This window comes from Lolium perenne, chromosome 3 (genome assembly GCF_019359855.2).
Source record: "Lolium perenne isolate Kyuss_39 chromosome 3, Kyuss_2.0, whole genome shotgun sequence".
NCBI lineage: Eukaryota > Viridiplantae > Streptophyta > Magnoliopsida > Poales > Poaceae > Lolium > Lolium perenne.
This window is the reverse complement of record NC_067246.2, coordinates 11,697,186-11,715,809: the sequence shown is the minus strand read 5'-3', so window position 1 is coordinate 11,715,809 and position 18,624 is coordinate 11,697,186. Positions and strand designations below refer to the sequence as shown.

At 48.0% G+C, this 18,624-nt stretch overlaps 1 protein-coding gene across 1 annotated transcript; it reads right to left on the bottom strand.

Moving 5' to 3' along the window:
- Positions 1-17,384: 17,384 nt before the first annotated feature.
- LOC127325784 (uncharacterized) lies at positions 17,385-18,402 on the bottom strand. Its single transcript, XM_051352605.2, has one exon. The coding sequence runs from the start codon at positions 18,218-18,220 to the stop codon at positions 17,768-17,770; it is 453 nt and encodes a 150-aa protein (XP_051208565.1). The 5' UTR covers positions 18,221-18,402; the 3' UTR covers positions 17,385-17,767.
- Between the last annotated feature and the right edge of the window lie 222 nt (positions 18,403-18,624).

Here is an 18,624-nt window from a genome sequence, read left to right as displayed (position 1 = left end):
AAACCAACACCACCTTTAGATCACAAAAATTATTTGAATCACATTCACCAACCAGTTTTGTAAAATTCAAAAATAAAGTTCTTTCGGGCTTTTCATCAAACACGTGGTGAGCCCAATCTGACTTTGATCATACACTCTTATATCCAGCAGATTTTAGACTAAACTATCCCCACTCTTGTCATCATTGACTTCTCCTAGGACCTCTTGGACAATGCCAAGCATTGGTACCTCTGGTTCTTTGATGACGTTGACCAAACCTTGTCCATGCCGTGGCATCATGCCTCCTCCATGCCATCATCCTCTCCACTCCACTCCATCCCACCTCATCATGTCTAGGAGACGTCCCTCACTCTCCAGAACACGCCTGTACCCGCTGTTGGCCAAGAGGAGCTCTGCCCTGCCTAGAACGCGACACGCCCAGTGACGCCCAGACGCGCCAGGACGCGCCCAGGCATGCCACTGGACGCGCCAGTACACCGTCTCGCCCCATCACATCTGACCCTCCCTCGCTCCCTCCTTTCGCACGCGCACTCACCACGCCACCAGGGAGACGTCAGACACGCTCAATTGGACGGGGAAGCCCTGTCGCCGTCGTCCTCGTCGTGGACTTCCGCCGCTGTACTGCCCGCTCCCGTCACACTCCTGCACGCCCTCATCCTCCATTTGCTGCGCCATCACGCTCGTCCTACTCGCCATGACCCCAGGAACAGCCCCACGACCTTGCCTTGCCCCTTCACAGCCCGTAGCGCCGTCGCCACCATGCACCTGCCCGCACCCCCTCGGCCACCTCGCGACCCTATAAAAGGAGCATGATACGTCTCAAACGTATCTATAATTTCTTATGTTCCATGCTAGTTTTATGACAATACTCACATGTTTTATATACACTTTATATCATTTTTATGCATTTTCCGGTACTAACCTATTAACAAGATGTCGAAGCGCCAGTTCCTGTTTCTGCTGTTTTTGGTTTCAGAAATCCTACACAGGAAATATTCTCGGAATTGGACGAAACAAAAGCCCACGGCCCTATTTTCCACGGAGTGTTCCAGAACATCGAAGAAGAGTCGGAGAAGGCCAGCAGGGGGGGCCACACCATAGGGCGGCGCGGCCAGGCCCCCAGGCGCGCCGCCAGGTGGGGAGCCCACCCCCTGGCTCCCCCGATGCTACCTCTTCGCCTATATATTCCTTCGTCTCCGAAAACCCTAGAACGATCGGTCTTCCGCCACGAAAAGTTACGTAGCCGCCGCCATCGCGAAGCCAAGTTCGGGGGACAGAAGTCTCTGTTCCGGCACGCCGCCGGAACGGGGAAGTGCCCCCGGAATCCATCTCCATCGACTCCATCGCCATCTTCATCGCCGTTGCTGTCTCCCATGATGAGGAGGGAGTAGTTCTTCCCCGAGGCTGAGGGCTCTACCGGTAGCTATGTGGTTAATCTCTCTCTCCCATGGTGTGATCTTTATGTGATCATGAGCTTTGTATCACTATTAATCTATGTGCTACTCTAGTGATGTTATTAAAGTAGTCTATTCCTCCTCCATGATGTAAAGTTGACAGTGTGTGCATCATGTAGTACTTGGCGTAGGTTATGATTGTAATCTCTTGTAGATTATGAGGTTAACTATTACTATGATAGTATTGATGTGATCTATTCCCCCTTTCATAGCTATTATTGACAGTGTGTATGCTATGTTAGTACTCGGTCTAAATTGCAACGGTCTATTATGCACTCTAGAGGTTACTTTAATATGAACTCCGGATTCACTCTCCACGGTGTGATGGTGACAGTGTGCACATCGTGTGTGATTCCTTTATGAAGTTGTGGAGCTTGTTTACTCCGGCTTGAGGTGTGCTTTTGTAGCCCTACACAATGAATGGTGTTTGTTATCCAACAAGAGAGTGTTTAAGAGTAGCATTTATTTATTCAGTTATGTGGTCATTGTTGAGAGTGTCCACTAGTGAAAGTATGATCCCTAGGCCTTGTTTCTAAGCATTGAAACACCGTTTCCAACAAGTTCTGCTACATGTTCGCTTGCTGCCATTTTTATTTCAGATTGCAATTACTACTTATAATCATCTATATTACTTGTATTTCACTATCTCTTCGCCGAACTAGTGCACCTATACATCTGACAAGTGTATTAGGTGTGTTGGGGACACAAGAGACTTCTTGTATCTTAATTGCAGGGTTGCTTGAGAGGGATATCTTTGACCTCTACCTCCCTGAGTTCGATAAACCTTGGGTGATTCACTTAAGGGAAACTTGCTGCTGTTCTACAAACCTCTGCTCTTGGAGGCCCAACACTGTCTACAGGAATAGAAGCGTGCGTAGACATCAGAGCACACCCCGGGACGATTTCTTCACACCAACGTGCTCTCCTCCCTTTACTTGCTCTCCTCGAACCCTCTCCCATCCACATTACCACCGGAGTAGCTCCAATTTCGCCGGAGACCGCCGGAGCAGTAGCCGAAGGAGCCGATGATTTCGACCTCCCCAAGAGCTGCCTCGACCCTCATTCACCTCGCCATCGTCTTCCAGCTTGATTGCGCTCATCCTCGACCCTCGCCGGAGCTCAGGTGAGCCGCCGACCCCCTACCTCCGTCGTGCCAGGGTTGCCTCTCATCGACGTAGACGACGAACCTGAGCCGTTCGATCGTCGTCTAATCCAACGCTCCTCTCGCACGCGTACCGCTTCGGCGATTATAACACGCTGACGGGCGGGACCCAATGTCAGGCAGCCCGTGTGTGCGGGACACACTGCCGGGCCGGCCCGTTGTCTTTTTCTCCCCTGGCCCAATTCGTTTTCCCGCGCAGCCCAACTATTCAAATTCGAATTAATTCGTTTAATAGAAATGCAATACTGGTGCTTTGCTAGAATTTGAAGAACTTCAAATCTACAAATTCAATTTGAGTGAATCCAATTGTTCTGGAAAGCTTATGAAATCATCTAGCAAACCCCACTGGTCTCAAACCAAAATTCATTCTAGATCATCTGCAACAAAAATGACAAATCAGTAACTTTTCAAATTTCAAACAATTATTAAAAATCAACCATAATGAATTTTGAGGTGATTCCACCTCTCATAATTCACATTACAAATACCCTAATTGTTTATGTAAAAATATGACATGGTTGTTTCACATGATCATGTGCTAGAGCAAAATAATGGCTATGTGGCCATTTCTAGTCCATTTAAATTACCCAAATTTATTTAGTAAATAGTATGAGAGGTTTCCTCTCATTTAATTCATTGTCTCAAGTACTCCAATATGAGGAAATAGCTTTGGTATAAAGAACCTCATATTTAATTACTTGGTGATATTAAATTGTTCCATAGTAGTGTTTAAATTGTATGAGGTGTAATACCTCATTTAAATCATTTTTCCCAAAAGGTAAATGTGAAGTGTTGACCTTGGTTTACATGATCTCACACTTATTAATTGAGGAGATTAAATCTTACTAAGATTCAATGAGAGGAAATTATTTCTCAAAAGAAAAATAGAAACCCTAATCCATATTTCAATGAGAGGAAATTATTTTTCCTAAAAGAAACCAAAGCCAACCACCATGTTAATAATGTGGTGATGCTAGATTAGAGTGTGTGATCCCTTTGAGTGTTAAGTTTAGTACTTAAGCATTGTTTGGTGATTGTATCTTCGTATCCGTTTATAGACGCTAGTACCGAAGACTACCAGGAGGAGGATGTCTTCTACGAGGAAGAAGAAGAAAACTTTGATCACTGTACCAATCAAGGCAAGCTATACTCTTGCAAGCTACCCTAGTGCAAAGCTCTACTAGAGCAAGGCACCATTGCACTATTACTTTATGTTTAATGATCCAATCCCAAGTTTTTACCCTTACAAGCTTTTCCTAGGATTATCAAAGCTCACTTTTATAGTTAACTTTGGTCTAAGGATAGAGTATTGCAAGAGCATCAAAATTAGCCTAGAGAGCTACAAGTAGTTAGCACCCCTCATGACTAGTTGCTAGTGCTAAAACAAAAATTGATTACTCTAGATGGGAACTTGTGATTCAAATGACTTTGAAAACCTTAGAATGATGAGTCATTCTATTGAAAGATTTGAAGGTGAATGTGACTTGTGAATGACAGGGTGAATTTTACCAAAAACTGATGGTTGGGTTCGGATGCGATACCATTCCAATTTTTAAGTACCCCCTGTAACGGCCCCGGGTAGTACCCCTAATAGTTTTCTTTGTTCGTTTTCTTTTATGCATCATCATGGCATCATGCATATCTTTGAAGTCCAAAATTATTTTTTTATTAAACCTTATTTTGTTGCTAAAACTAATCCCTCTCTTTTTATCTCAAATTAAAATATATTTCTTGCTTATTTTTCTGCTCCTAAAATCTATTTGAAAATGGTTTAAAAATAAAATAGAAAATAATAACAGCAAAATGTTTTAAAATAAAAAAAAGGGGGGAAGACAACTTCCCTGACCGGCCAGGCCAAAACCAGCCCAGCCGGGCCCGTTCCACGCGGCCACCAGCCCACCTGGCCCAACCCGGCGGAAACCCTAGCCCCAACCGGTGCCCTCTGGCATTTTTCCTTCCACCCCCCTCTGCCTCTAGTTCTTTTCACGATCGGGTCCCTCCCTTCTCTCGTCTTTCTCTCGTGAACCAAGCGCGAGCCCGAGCCGCCTCCTCCCCTTGCCCTGACGCCGTCGCCCTCCCTCTCCGTCCGCCGCTCGAACCGCCGACGCCGCCGTTTCTCCACACGCCTCTGCTCCTTCTGATCCCGCGCGTCCAGCGCCTCCCTTCGTCCCCGAGCGCCACGACCTCCTTCCTTCCGGCCGCCGCTTCCCCCCGTCGCCTGGCCGCGCCCCCTCCTTCTCTGGTGGCTGCCGCCCGCAGCACAGCAGCACCCGGATGCCGCCGCCCCGTTCCCTGCCTCGTCCTTGCGCGGCGACCTCCTCCCAGCGTCGAGCCCGCGAGCACCCGCTCGTCATCAACCCCGCAAGCTCTCCTCCTGGTGCTTCCTGGTTCGTGGACGACCCCGTCGACCCCTAGGCTCCAGCGCCTCCTCTGTGTAGCGCCCCGTGAGCCCCTGCACTGCGCCTCCACGCGGGACAGCACCATGCCGGCCAGCGCGACATGTCCGCATGTTCAAGGTCGTTGCCCGGATGCTATGTTGTGTCTCTGTGTGTGCCTTGTTTTGTAAACGAGCTCACAATCATCTTTGCTTGTCGCTGGTGGACTACAGATTGCTCTCGTCAACGTGTACCCATGGTGCTGCTCAAATCCTGCTCGGTGCCCTCATGTTCTGCAAGGAGGAAACTCCTTCATGGACACCACGCGAAGACCTGAACATCTCCGCTTACCTGGTGCTGCCCAAGACAAAGACTGCCGGCACTCATTCTAGTTCGCCATCGAAGACCAAAGACGGAATCTCAAGTTCTTCATGGATCCGAAGTCCGAGACCCCGGCTTCATCTCTTCTTCTTCAATCCGGCGGTCATCTTTGTTTCGATACCGTGAGACCCAAACCCTAACCAACCTATTTTATAAATGTGCATCTACCTTGTTGCATCATATCGTCATGTGTTGCACCGCATTGCATCTCGTGGTTGTTCGGGTAATAGCGATACACCTAATAAATTAAATATGGAATTGTGCGGGATTGCTTATCTCTTGTCCCGGTTCCATTTAATTTTGCGTAGCGCACCCATGCCATGTTTTGCCATGCTAATAACATTTAATATGCGGGGTAGAAAAATTAACTCGAACCTAATAATTGCTTGTCCGGATTCCGATTCCGCTTAAATTGGATAGTTGCATTGCATCATCGTTGCCATGCCATGCATATCATCTTGATCATGCCGGTTCTTTATCCGTAGTAGTAAGACTTGCATACGTTGTGTGTTCTAGCTTTTGCTTCTTCCCGGATAGGATCGCGAAGTGGTGTGGTGAGATACGACAAGTTCTCCGGATGTCCCTCGGCAAGCTTTAACAGGCAAGCATTTCCTAAACTCCTGTCCCTGCAGGAGTCGCTCACCTATTTTATTTTGCCTTCTCTCTTATGCTAGCCTTGAGTTGCGTTCTTGTCACGTGTCCTTTCCACTTGTTACCTCAAGCAGCCCATATTGCCACCACCACCTCCTACAGCTGTTGTTTGGTTATCGGGTCTGCCTTGCGAGTCGTAGTGCATGCTAGCGTTGTCTTATCTTGTTACCGTTGTTGTTATCTTATCGGGTTACCTGTTGGGGAATCATGACACATGGTTATGGATATGTTGTTGGAGATAATCACACTTACTTTTTGTTAACAACTAAAATTGTAAGCAGAGGCATCTGTGAGCCCCTTTGCGAAAGCATCGAAACTTTGACTCGCTAATGTCCCCTAGGACCCGAGTTCCTGTTATCTGTTCCGAGATTGAGCGCTCTACCCGTACGTGGGGACGATTATTGGGACCCCCCTCACCCATTACCTTTTCTCAAGTCAGTTGAAAAGGGGGCCACAACCTTGGTTTTATTTGCCTATGCCATGTATGCCATGCTTTACTTACTGTTGCCTTCGGGTGTTTACTTCCTGTTGCCTTCAGGTGTTTATATTCTGTACTGTACCCCGCGGAACGTTTAGCGAAGCGTGTGGTTTGCACGCCTAGCCGTTAACGCAAACCCTGAGTCCGCTTCGGAGTACGGCCGGACTTCGATACGGGTAGCTTAGTCGGGTGGCCCCCCTAGACTTTCTTGTTGAACTGGGAACGGTCTTGTTGTGAGACTCCGCACTTGCTACGCGGGGTCGAGCATGCGTATGGTTACATTTGGGCAACCCCTGCAGGGTGTACATCTTATCGATAAGCCGTGTCCGCGGTTATGGACGACTTGGAATTGTATAGCTCGATCATAGAACAACTTACACCTTTATGATTGCTGCTAATAATTTGCTAATAACTTGCGTAGTAATATAGCATTACTACAACGGTTACTTAATAAAACTTGTCCACCGTGTGAGTGCCTTTGTAAGTACTTCCTTACGAGGGGGGAACACATCGGCTGTGTTATGTTTGCAGAGTATAGAAATGTTAGTTTGTGCGCTCTCTCACCTTCTCTGATTAGACGAATGTTATAGAGTGTCTCTATAGGTTTTTAGTGTTTGCGCGCTGCCGCTTAACCCCACCATATTGCCTATGATGTTCCTCTTGCGTCCTCTAAGTCCCCTGCGTGCCTCAAGTACAAAGGACGACTGGTTGACGAATGCTTATACGTCTTGAAGTCTTGTTAAGTACGAACCCGTACTTATTGCTGCTTCTTTGGGACATAACCGGGCAGGTATGAAGTTATGTTCGACGAAGACGATGTTAGCAAGGTTACCCTTTCGGCTTGGTCTGGGCAGGGTTATGGACGCCATCGTTTATCTTCAGGACTCTTAGTCCAATTTGTATCTTGTCCGTACTCGGATGTATTCGCTCTTCTGTATGATTTGGATCTTTGTATTGTATATTTGTACCTTGACTCGTTGGAGTCGTTGTTGTAATATATCTGTTTCTTGTGGGCTCTATTGTAATCCTGTTGTAATGTTACCGCTCGTGTTAATTCCTCTGGCATCACGTGTGTGATTCATCGCGCACGTCGTGTCGGAGGGCGTCTCTGGATCGATATCGTGCGGATTTCGGCGGGATCGCTGGAATCGTCATGGTACCGGTTCCGGGGCGTCACAAGTTGGTATCAGAGCCCAGGTTGACGGTACCCCACTAGTCCAGCCTGTAGGATAACCTTGCCAACGGACGCTGTTGTGTAGAGTGTCAAAACTATTTTCTTAAAATCGTTGGATAGTTCTGATTAGCCCTATTTTTCTCCTTATCTATATTCTTTCTCCTCTTACCTTTACGATTTTTGAGTCTTCTCTCTTATTTGAGTATTCTAAGTCTTAGGCTTCCACGTGGGTTGGACGATCTTTGCCTTTATCCTAATAGGTTCGATCTTCGGAGGATCCCGACGAAAGCACATCATCATCGACGGAACGACTTCTCGTTAGTGCTGTCGACCGATCAACATGGAGCAAGAACTCTTGTTAGTGGTGTCGAGGAGATCGACTCGTCGCTTGAAGATCCGATAGTTCACCTCTCTTCCCCCGTACCTGGACGTGGGATCTCGGGGCGCGATCCCTTGTTAGTGGTGTCGATTGTAATGGCCCCGGGTAGTACCCCTAATAGTTTTCTTTGTTCGTTTTCTTTTATGCATCATCATGGCATCATGCATATCTTTGAAGTCCAAAATTATTTTTTTATTAAACCTTATTTTGTTGCTAAAACTAATCCCTCTCTTTTTATCTCAAATTAAAATATATTTCTTGCTTATTTTTCTGCTCCTAAAATCTATTTGAAAATGGTTTAAAAATAAAACAGAAAATAATAACATCAAAATATTTTAAAATAAAAAAGGGGGGAAGACAACTTCCCTGACCGGCCAGGCCAAAACCAGCCCAGCCGGGCCCGTTCCACGCGGCCACCAGCCCACCTGGCCCAACCCGGCGGAAACCCTAGCCCCAACCGGTGCCCTCTAGCATTTTTCCTTCCACCCCCCTCTGCCTCCAGTTCTTTTCACGATCGGGTCCCTCCCTTCTCTCGTCTTTCTCTCGTGAACCAAGCGCGAGCCCGAGCCGCCTCCTCCCCTTGCCCTGACGCCGTCGCCCTCCCTCTCCGTCCGCCGCTCGAACCGCCGACGCCGCCGTTTCTCCACGAGCCTCTGCTCCTTCTGATCCCGCGCATCCAGCGCCTCCCTTCGTCCCCGAGCGCCGCGACCTCCTTCCTTCCGGCCGCTTCCCCCCGTCGCCTGGCCGCGCCCCCTCCTTCTCTGGTGGCTGCCGCCCGCAGCACAGCAGCACCCGGACGCCGCCGCCCCGTTCCCTGCCTCGTCCTCGCGCGGCGACCTCCTCCCAAATAAGCCGAGCCCGCGAGCACCCGCTCGTTATCAACCCCGCAAGCTCTCCTCCTGGTGCTTCCTGGTTCGTGGACGACCCCGTCGACCCCTAGGCTCCAGCGCCTCCTCTGTGTAGCGCCCCGTGAGCCCCTGCACTGCGCCTCCACGCGGGACAGCACCATGCCGGCCAGCGCGACATGTCCGCATGTTCAAGGTCATTGCCCGGATGCTATGTTGTGTCTCTGTGTGTGCCTTGTTTTGTAAACGAGCTCACAATCATATTTGCTTGTCGCTGGTGGACTACAGATTGCTCTCGTCAACGTGTACCCATGGTGCTGCTCAAATCCTGCTCGGTGCCCCCATGTTCTGCAAGGAGGAAACTCCTTCATGGACACCACGCGAAGACCTGAACATCTCCGCTTACCTGGTGCTGCCCAAGACAAAGACTGCCGGCACTCATTCTAGTTCGCCATCGAAGACCAAAGACGGAATCTCAAGTTCTTCATGGATCCGAAGTCCGAGACCCCGGCTTCATCTCTTCTTCTTCAATCCGGCGGTCATCTTTGTTTCGATACCGTGAGACCCAAACCCTAACCAACCTATTTTATAAATGTGCATCTACCTTGTTGCATCATATCGTCATGTGTTGCACCGCATTGCATCTCGTGGTTGTTCGGGTAATAGTGATACACCTAATAAATTAAATATGGAATTGTGCCGGATTGCTTATCTCTTGTCCCGGTTCCATTTAATTTTGCGTAGCGCACCCATGCCATGTTTTGCCATGCTAATAACATTTAATATGCGGGGTAGAAAAATTAACTCGAACCTAATAATTGCTTGTCCGGATTCCGATTCCGCTTAAATTGGATAGTTGCATTGCATCATCGTTGCCATGCCATGCATATCATCTTGATCATGCTGGTTCTTTATCCGTAGTAGTAAGACTTGCATACGTTGTGTGTTCCAGCTTTTGCTTCTTCCCGGATAGGATCGCGAAGTGGTGTGGTGAGATACGACAAGTTCTCCGGATGTCCCTCGGCAAGCTTTAACAGGCAAGCATTTCCTAAACTCCTGTCCCTGCAGGAGTCGCTCACCTATTTTATTTTGCCTTCTCTCTTATGCTAGCCTTGAGTTGCGTTCTTGTCACGTGTCCTTTCCACTTGTTACCTCAAGCAGCCCATATTGCCACCACCACCTCCTACAGCTGTTGTTTGGTTATCGGGTCTGCCTTGCGAGTCGTAGTGCATGCTAGCGCTGTCTTATCTTGTTACCGTTGTTGTTATCTTATCGGGTTACCTGTTGGGGAATCATGACACATGGTTATGGATATGTTGTTGGAGATAATCACACTTACTTTTTGTTAACAACTAAAATTGTAAGCAGAGGCATCTGTGAGCCCCTTTGCGAAAGCATCGGAACTTTGACTCGCTAATGTCCCCTAGGACCCGAGTTCCTGTTATCTGTTCCGAGATTGAGCGCTCTACCCGTACGTGGGGACGATTATTGGGACCCCCCCTCACCCATTACCTTTTCTCAAGTCAGTTGAAAAGGGGGCCACAACCTTGGTTTTATTTGCCTATGCCATGTATGCCATGCTTTACTTACTGTTGCCTTCGGGTGTTTACTTCCTGTTGCCTTCGGGTGTTTATATTCTTATCGTACTCGCGGAACGTTTAGCGAAGCGTGTGGTTTGCACGCCTAGCCGTTAACGCAAACCCTGAGTCCGCTTCGGAGTACGGCCGGACTTCGATACGGGTAGCTTAGTCGGGTGGCCCCCCTAGACTTTCTTGTTGAACTGGGAACAGTCTTGTTGTGAGACTCCGCACTTGCTACGCGGGGTCGAGCATGCGTATGGTTACATTTGGGCAACCCCTGCAGGGTGTACATCTTATCGATAAGCCGTGTCCGCGGTTATGGACGACTTGGAATTGTATAGCTCGATCATAGAACAACTTACACCTTTATGATTGCTGCTAATAATTTGCTAATAACTTGCGTAGTAATATAGCATTACTACAACGGTTACTTAATAAAACTTGTCCACCGTGTGAGTGCCTTTGTAAGTACTTCCTTACGAGGGGGGAACACATCGGCTGTGTTATGTTTGCAGAGTATAGAACTGTTAGTTTGTGCGCTCTCTCACCTTCTCTGATTAGACGAATGTTATAGAGTGTCTCTATAGGTTTTTAGTGTTTGCGCGCTGCCGCTTAACCCCACCATATTGCCTATGACGTTCCTCTTGCGTCCTCTAAGTCCCCTGCGTGCCTCAAGTACAAAGGACGACTGGTTGACGAATGCTTATACGTCTTGAAGTCTTGTTAAGTACGAACCCGTACTTATTGCTGCTTCTTTGGGACATAACCGGGCAGGTATGAAGTTATGTTCGACGAAGACGATGTTAGCAAGGTTAACCTTCCGGCTTGGTCTGGGCAGGGTTATGGACGCCATCGTTTATCTTCAGGACTCTTAGTCCAATTTGTATCTTGTCCGTACTCGGATGTATTCGCTCTTCTGTATGATTTGGATCTTTGTATTGTATATTTGTACCTTGACTCGTTGGAGTCGTTGTTGTAATATATCTGTTTCTTGTGGGCTCTATTGTAATCCTGTTGTAATGTTACCGCTCGTGTTAATTCCTCTGGCATCACGTGTGTGATTCATCGCGCACGTCGTGTCGGAGGGCGTCTCTGGATCGATATCATGCGGATTTCGGCGGGATCGCTGGAATCGTCATGGTACCGGTTCCGGGGCGTCACAAGTTGGTATCAGAGCCCAGGTTGACGGTACCCCACTAGTCCAGCCTGTAGGATAACCTTGCCAACGGACGCTGTTGTGTAGAGTGTCAAAACTATTTTCTTAAAATCGTTGGATTGTTCTGATTAGCCCTATTTTTCTCCTTATCTATATTCTTTCTCCTCTTACCTTTACGATTTTTGAGTCTTCTCTCTTATTTGAGTATTCTAAGTCTTAGGCTTCCACGTGGGTTGGACGATCTTTGCCTTTATCCTAATAGGTTCGATCTTCGGAGGATCCCGACGAAAGCACATCATCATCGACGGAACGACTTCTCGTTAGTGCTGTCGACCGATCAACATGGAGCAAGAACTCTTGTTAGTGGTGTCGAGGAGATCGACTCGTCGCTTGAAGATCCGATAGTTCACCTCTCTTCCCCCGTACCTGGACGTGGGATCTCGGGGCACGATCCCTTGTTAGTGGTGTCGATTGTAATGGCCCCGGGTAGTACCCCTAATAGTTTTCTTTGTTCGTTTTCTTTTATGCATCATCATGGCATCATGCATATCTTTGAAGTCCAAAATTATTTTTTTATTAAACCTTATTTTGTTGCTAAAACTAATCCCTCTCTTTTTATCTCAAATTAAAATATATTTCTTGCTTATTTTTCTGCTCCTAAAATCTATTTGAAAATGGTTTAAAAATAAAACAGAAAATAATAACAGCAAAATGTTTTAAAATAAAAAAAGGGGGGAAGACAACTTCCCTGACCGGCCAGGCCAAAACCAGCCCAGCCGGGCCCGTTCCACGCGGCCACCAGCCCACCTGGCCCAACCCGGCGGAAACCCTAGCCCCAACCGGTGCCCTCTGGCATTTTTCCTTCCACCCCCCTCTGCCTCCAGTTCTTTTCACGATCGGGTCCCTCCCTTCTCTCGTCTTTCTCTCGTGAACCAAGCGCGAGCCCGAGCCGCCTCCTCCCCTTGCCCTGACGCCGTCGCCCTCCCTCTCCGTCCGCCGCTCGAACCGCCGACGCCGCCGTTTCTCCACGCGCCTCTGCTCCTTCTGATCCCGCGCATCCAGCGCCTCCCTTCGTCCCCGAGCGCCGCGACCTCCTTCCTTCCGGCCGCTTCCCCCCGTCGCCTGGCCGCGCCCCCTCCTTCTCTGGTGGCTGCCGCCCGCAGCACAGCAGCACCCGGACGCCGCCGCCCCGTTCCCTGCCTCGTCCTCGCGCGGCGACCTCCTCCCAGCGTCGAGCCCGCGAGCACCCGCTCGTCATCAACCCCGCAAGCTCTCCTCCTGGTGCTTCCTAGTTCGTGGACGACCCCGTCGACCCCTAGGCTCCAGCGCCTCCTCTGTGTAGCGCCCCGTGAGCCCCTGCACTGCGCCTCCACGCGGGACAGCACCATGCCGGCCAGCGCGACATGTCCGCATGTTCAAGGTCATTGCCCGGATGCTATGTTGTGTCTCTGTGTGTGCCTTGTTTTGTAAACGAGCTCACAATCATATTTGCTTGTCGCTGGTGGACTACAGATTGCTCTCGTCAACGTGTACCCATGGTGCTGCTCAAATCCTGCTCGGTGCCCCCATGTTCTGCAAGGAGGAAACTCCTTCATGGACACCACGCGAAGACCTGAACATCTCCGCTTACCTGGTGCTGCCCAAGACAAAGACTGTCGGCACTCATTCTAGTTCGCCATCGAAGACCAAAGACGGAATCTCAAGTTCTTCATGGATCCGAAGTCCGAGACCCCGACTTCATCTCTTCTTCTTCAATCCGGCGGTCATCTTTGTTTCGATACCGTGAGACCCAAACCCTAACCAACCTATTTTATAAATGTGCATCTACCTTGTTGCATCATATCGTCATGTGTTGCACCGCATTGCATCTCGTGGTTGTTCGGGTAATAGCGATACACCTAATAAATTAAATATGGAATTGTGCGGGATTGCTTATCTCTTGTCCCGGTTCCATTTAATTTTGCGTAGCGCACCCATGCCATGTTTTGCCATGCTAATAACATTTAATATGCGGGGTAGAAAAATTAACTCGAACCTAATAATTGCTTGTCCGGATTCCGATTCCGCTTAAATTGGATAGTTGCATTGCATCATCGTTGCCATGCCATGCATATCATCTTGATCATGCCGGTTCTTTATCCGTAGTAGTAAGACTTGCATACGTTGTGTGTTCCAGCTTTTGCTTCTTCCCGGATAGGATCGCGAAGTGGTGTGGTGAGATACGACAAGTTCTCCGGATGTCCCTCGGCAAGCTTTAACAGGCAAGCATTTCCTAAACTCATGTCCCTGCAGGAGTCGCTCACCTATTTTATTTTGCCTTCTCTCTTATGCTTGCCTTGAGTTGCGTTCTTGTCACGTGTCCTTTCCACTTGTTACCTCAAGCAGCCCATATTGCCACCACCACCTCCTACAGCTGTTGTTTGGTTATCGGGTCTGCCTTGCGAGTCGTAGTGCATGCTAGCGCTGTCTTATCTTGTTACCGTTGTTGTTATCTTATCGGGTTACCTGTTGGGGAATCATGACACATGGTTATGGATATGTTGTTGGAGATAATCACACTTACTTTTTGTTAACAACTAAAATTGTAAGCAGAGGCATCTGTGAGCCCCTTTGCGAAAGCATCGGAACTTTGACTCGCTAATGTCCCGTAGGACCCGAGTTCCTGTTATCTGTTCCGAGATTGAGCGCTCTACCCGTACGTGGGGACGATTATTGGGACCCCCCCTCACCCATTACCTTTTCTCAAGTCAGTTGAAAAGGGGGCCACAACCTTGGTTTTATTTGCCTATGCCATGTATGCCATGCTTTACTTACTGTTGCCTTCGGGTGTTTACTTCATGTTGCCTTCGGGTGTTTATATTCTGTACTGTACCCCGCGGAACGTTTAGCGAAGCGTGTGGTTTGCACGCCTAGCCGTTAACGCAAACCCTGAGTCCGCTTCGGAGTACGGCCGGACTTCGATACGGGTAGCTTAGTCGGGTGGCCCCCCTAGACTTTCTTGTTGAACTGGGAACGGTCTTGTTGTGAGACTCCGCACTTGCTACGCGGGGTCGAGCATGCGTATGGTTACATTTGGGCAACCCCTGCAGGGTGTACATCTTATCGATAAGCCGTGTCCGCGGTTATGGACGACTTGGAATTGTATAGCTCGATCATAGAACAACTTACACCTTTATGATTGCTGCTAATAATTTGCTAATAACTTGCGTAGGAATATAGCATTACTACAACGGTTACTTAATAAAACTTGTCCACTGTGTGAGTGCCTTTGTAATTACTTCCTTACGAGGGGGGAACACATCGGCTGTGTTATGTTTGCAGAGTATAGAACTGTTAGTTTGTGCGCTCTCTCACCTTTTCTGATTAGACGAATGTTGTAGAGTGTCTCTATAGGTTTTTAGTGTTTGCGCGCTGCCGCTTAACCCCACCATATTGCCTATGACGTTCCTCTTGCGTCCTCTAAGTCCCCTGCGTGCCTCAAGTACAAAGGACGACTGGTTGACGAATGCTTATACGTCTTGAAGTCTTGTTAAGTACGAACCCGTACTTATTGCTGCTTCTTTGGGACATAACCGGGCAGGTATGAAGTTATGTTCGACGAAGACGATGTTAGCAAGGTTACCCTTCCGGCTTGGTCTGGGCAGGGTTATGGACGCCATCGTTTATCTTCAGGACTCTTAGTCCAATTTGTATCTTGTCCGTACTCGGATGTATTCGCTCTTCTGTATGATTTGGATCTTTGTATTGTATATTTGTACCTTGACTCGTTGGAGTCGTTGTTGTAATATATCTGTTTCTTGTGGGCTCTATTGTAATCCTGTTGTAATGTTACCGCTCGTGTTAATTCCTCTGGCATCACGTGTGTGATTCGTCGCGCACGTCGTGTCGGAGGGCGTCTCTAGATCGATATCGTGCGGATTTCGACGGGATCGCTGGAATCCTCATGGTACCGGTTCCGGGGCGTCACACCCCCACAATACCTGAATCTGGGTAGGGCTTAACTGGAAACTTATGTATTTTAGTATGGGTTCCCTCTGAACAAGCGCCATAGGGGTTATGCCGAGGCTGCCTCCGTTGAAAGTGAAATGACGTGAAATGAGGTGAATGTCCGACCCAAGCCCTGTGCGCTTCCTGTGTTGGCGGTTTGCCCTCACTGGGAGGCCAAGCTCATGGGGAGAGGTGCCTATACTAGGGTATGTAAATGAAAGGTTATGATTGGTAGTCCGCGCACCGAGTGTGATAAATCAGGGCCAGTTACCCCTGACGGATTACTGCAATTATTGTGGCACAAGTGTACGACCTCTGCAGAGTGTAAAACTATTCGAATAGCCCTGTCCACAGTTATGGACGATTGGAAAGGCCATACTGTTCCGTCATCAGACCATTTTCAAAATGTGACATATGACTGGTGACTTGTGACTTGAAAGGTGAATTTGACTTGATCACAACAGAGTTGTGGGAATGACACAAATGTTCCCACCTGAGTTAGTTAGGCAAATAAGAGTCTTTTACTACTAAGGGCTTATGAAATAAAACTGGCTTTATGCAAATGAACCTAGAGCTTAGAACCCCCTTACTATAGTTGATAGTGCTTACACTAGTATTAGTTTGCGAGTACTTTAAAGTACTCATGGCTTTGTCCCTGGCTATTCAAATGGCCAGACTATGATGAGGAGAACCAGTACCAAGAGGATGGACAGCAGGACGTCTATGATAACTAGGACTACTCCTGACGTCAAGCGTTGCCTGTGGAACAGATGGACCGCTACTACGTTTCTTCCGCTGTGTGTTTTGTAATTGATCATTAGATCAACTGTTATTGTAAGACTGGATCATGTGATCCTTTGATGTAAGACAATTATGGTTTGTAATGAATGATGTTCTGTGATATCAATCTATTATGTCTCGCAAAAACAATATTCCTGGGATTGCGATGTATGGCATAATAGGCATCTGGACTTAAAAATCCGGGTGTTGACAGGGCGTTTCGAGTTTCTTTTTTTAACCCAGGATACAATAAAAGTAATTACCTTGGAAAATATTTTGTTTTAAGTACAATACCTAGTCATCTTTGATTACCAAAAAAGTTTAAATTTTTTTGAACTTTTTTTAATTTATCTTTTTATTTTTCCAACTATAGGGGTGTGTGGCACCCGGGAGCCCCTATGCATTTCTCGAGTTAAGATGGGAAATACAGATTGGCTCTCGGGTGCCACACACCTCTATACTTGGAAAAATAAAAAATAAATATTAAAAAAATTTTAAAAAAATTTAAAATTTTTTGACAATCAAAGATGATCAGGTATTGTACTTGAAACAAAATATTTTCCTAGGAAATTACTTTTATTGTATCCTGGGTAAAAAATACTCGAAACACCCCATGAGCAGGTACTATTCACTTTATGTTCATCATAATTTTGTCTTTTTTGCCCTGGAGACCATGGAAATCATTTCGTTTCTAAACATTTTTTTTACGAGTACAAACTTGATCATCCTTGGTTTCCAGGAAGATTTAATTTTTTTTTTGATTTTTTTAAATTGCTATAAAAAAAATTTATTTATGGGGGTGCGTTGCACCCTAGAGCCAAAAGTCCGCTTCCGAGTTAAGACAAAAGTTCAAACTACTCCAATCAGTACGTACCCAGTGCAACTCCAAGCTTGGGGAGCGACCACTGAGGAGTGACTGAAAAAAAGAGACACGTAAGCCACACATGCACATAGCAAAAGCAGAGACGGGGTACCTTTATGAGATTCAACGATGCTTTATTTCACTTGATTGATTATATGATAGAAGATGTAAGTAGAAAACAGATGAACTAAACTACTAAAGTACAAGCACTACACAAACAGACCGGGAAAGGCATCTACCAACACAAAGCTTACTGGAGCTGGACCTTCTTCCTGCAGCACATCTACCTACAAAACATGGAGGCTCTGACCAAACTCTCCAGCCTCATGTATCTCCCACAGACTGACAGACTCACACAATTCCAGGTGCCTTTCCATTTGAGCAGACGGTAGGACGAGTGACCAAAACAGAGGAGAAATAGAAAGGGGAAAACAGAGGTACAACAGAAGCAGAGGCAGTGATCAGGTAGAGGGAGGGAATGATGAACCGCCATGCTTAGCTAACTAGTACCTTACGAGAGTGGTAGTATTGGCGGTAGTGGCTGGGTACTGGTGGTAACCCATGGCATCGTTCTGCCAACGATCAGCAGCTGCTTCGTGGGGTTGCGCCGTGTAGGAGTAGGTGTGACCAGTGTCGTCGCCGACCTTGTTGTGCCACGCCTTGCCATGCGAATAGGGACCGTAACCGACTTGGCTGATGACCTCTGTGCGATCAGGTTTTCGCGCGCCGTCGTGGTAGGCCTTGTGTCCTGCTTCGTCAAAGACGGGTGTTGGCTGGTTGTGGATGTGGTAGGTGGCCGGCGGCGGCACCTTGTTGCCGGCGACGCCGTAGTATGCGCTGCTTCTGCGGTTCCTTCTTCGCCCGCCACCGTGTTGTGCCTTCTGGGCAGCGGACCGCTCGCCGCCATAGTCTTCCCGTCTGCCGCCGCCGAAGCAGGAGCCAAACTCGAAGCACATGTTTCGTGCTGGTTTCCTCCTTTTGGGTGAATTGGACAAGCTAATTGAGTGGCTCGATTACAGGAATAGGGGTAGTTGTGTGTTGTTGATGCTTTGAAATGACAGTGTGCTAGCTAGGTATATATACTCTGGGGAAGAGCCGCGAGCTCGTGCTGGCCGGTTGTGTTACAGGAGCAAACACGCGTCTCTGATCTCTCCTTGCCCAGTTGTTGTTAAGGTCTCAATCGATCAGGTTCGTCCACGGCTCCACCTCCACGCGTCTCTCCTTGCCCAGTTGTTGTTTGAGCTTCGGCACAGTGGTCAGGGTCGTGCTCCTGTGAGTCAACCGTGCTAATCGCGGAATCGGAGGCAGGCAGCCGGCGAGCGCGACGCGTCGTGGCGGGCGGTGCCGCGGCAGAATCGAT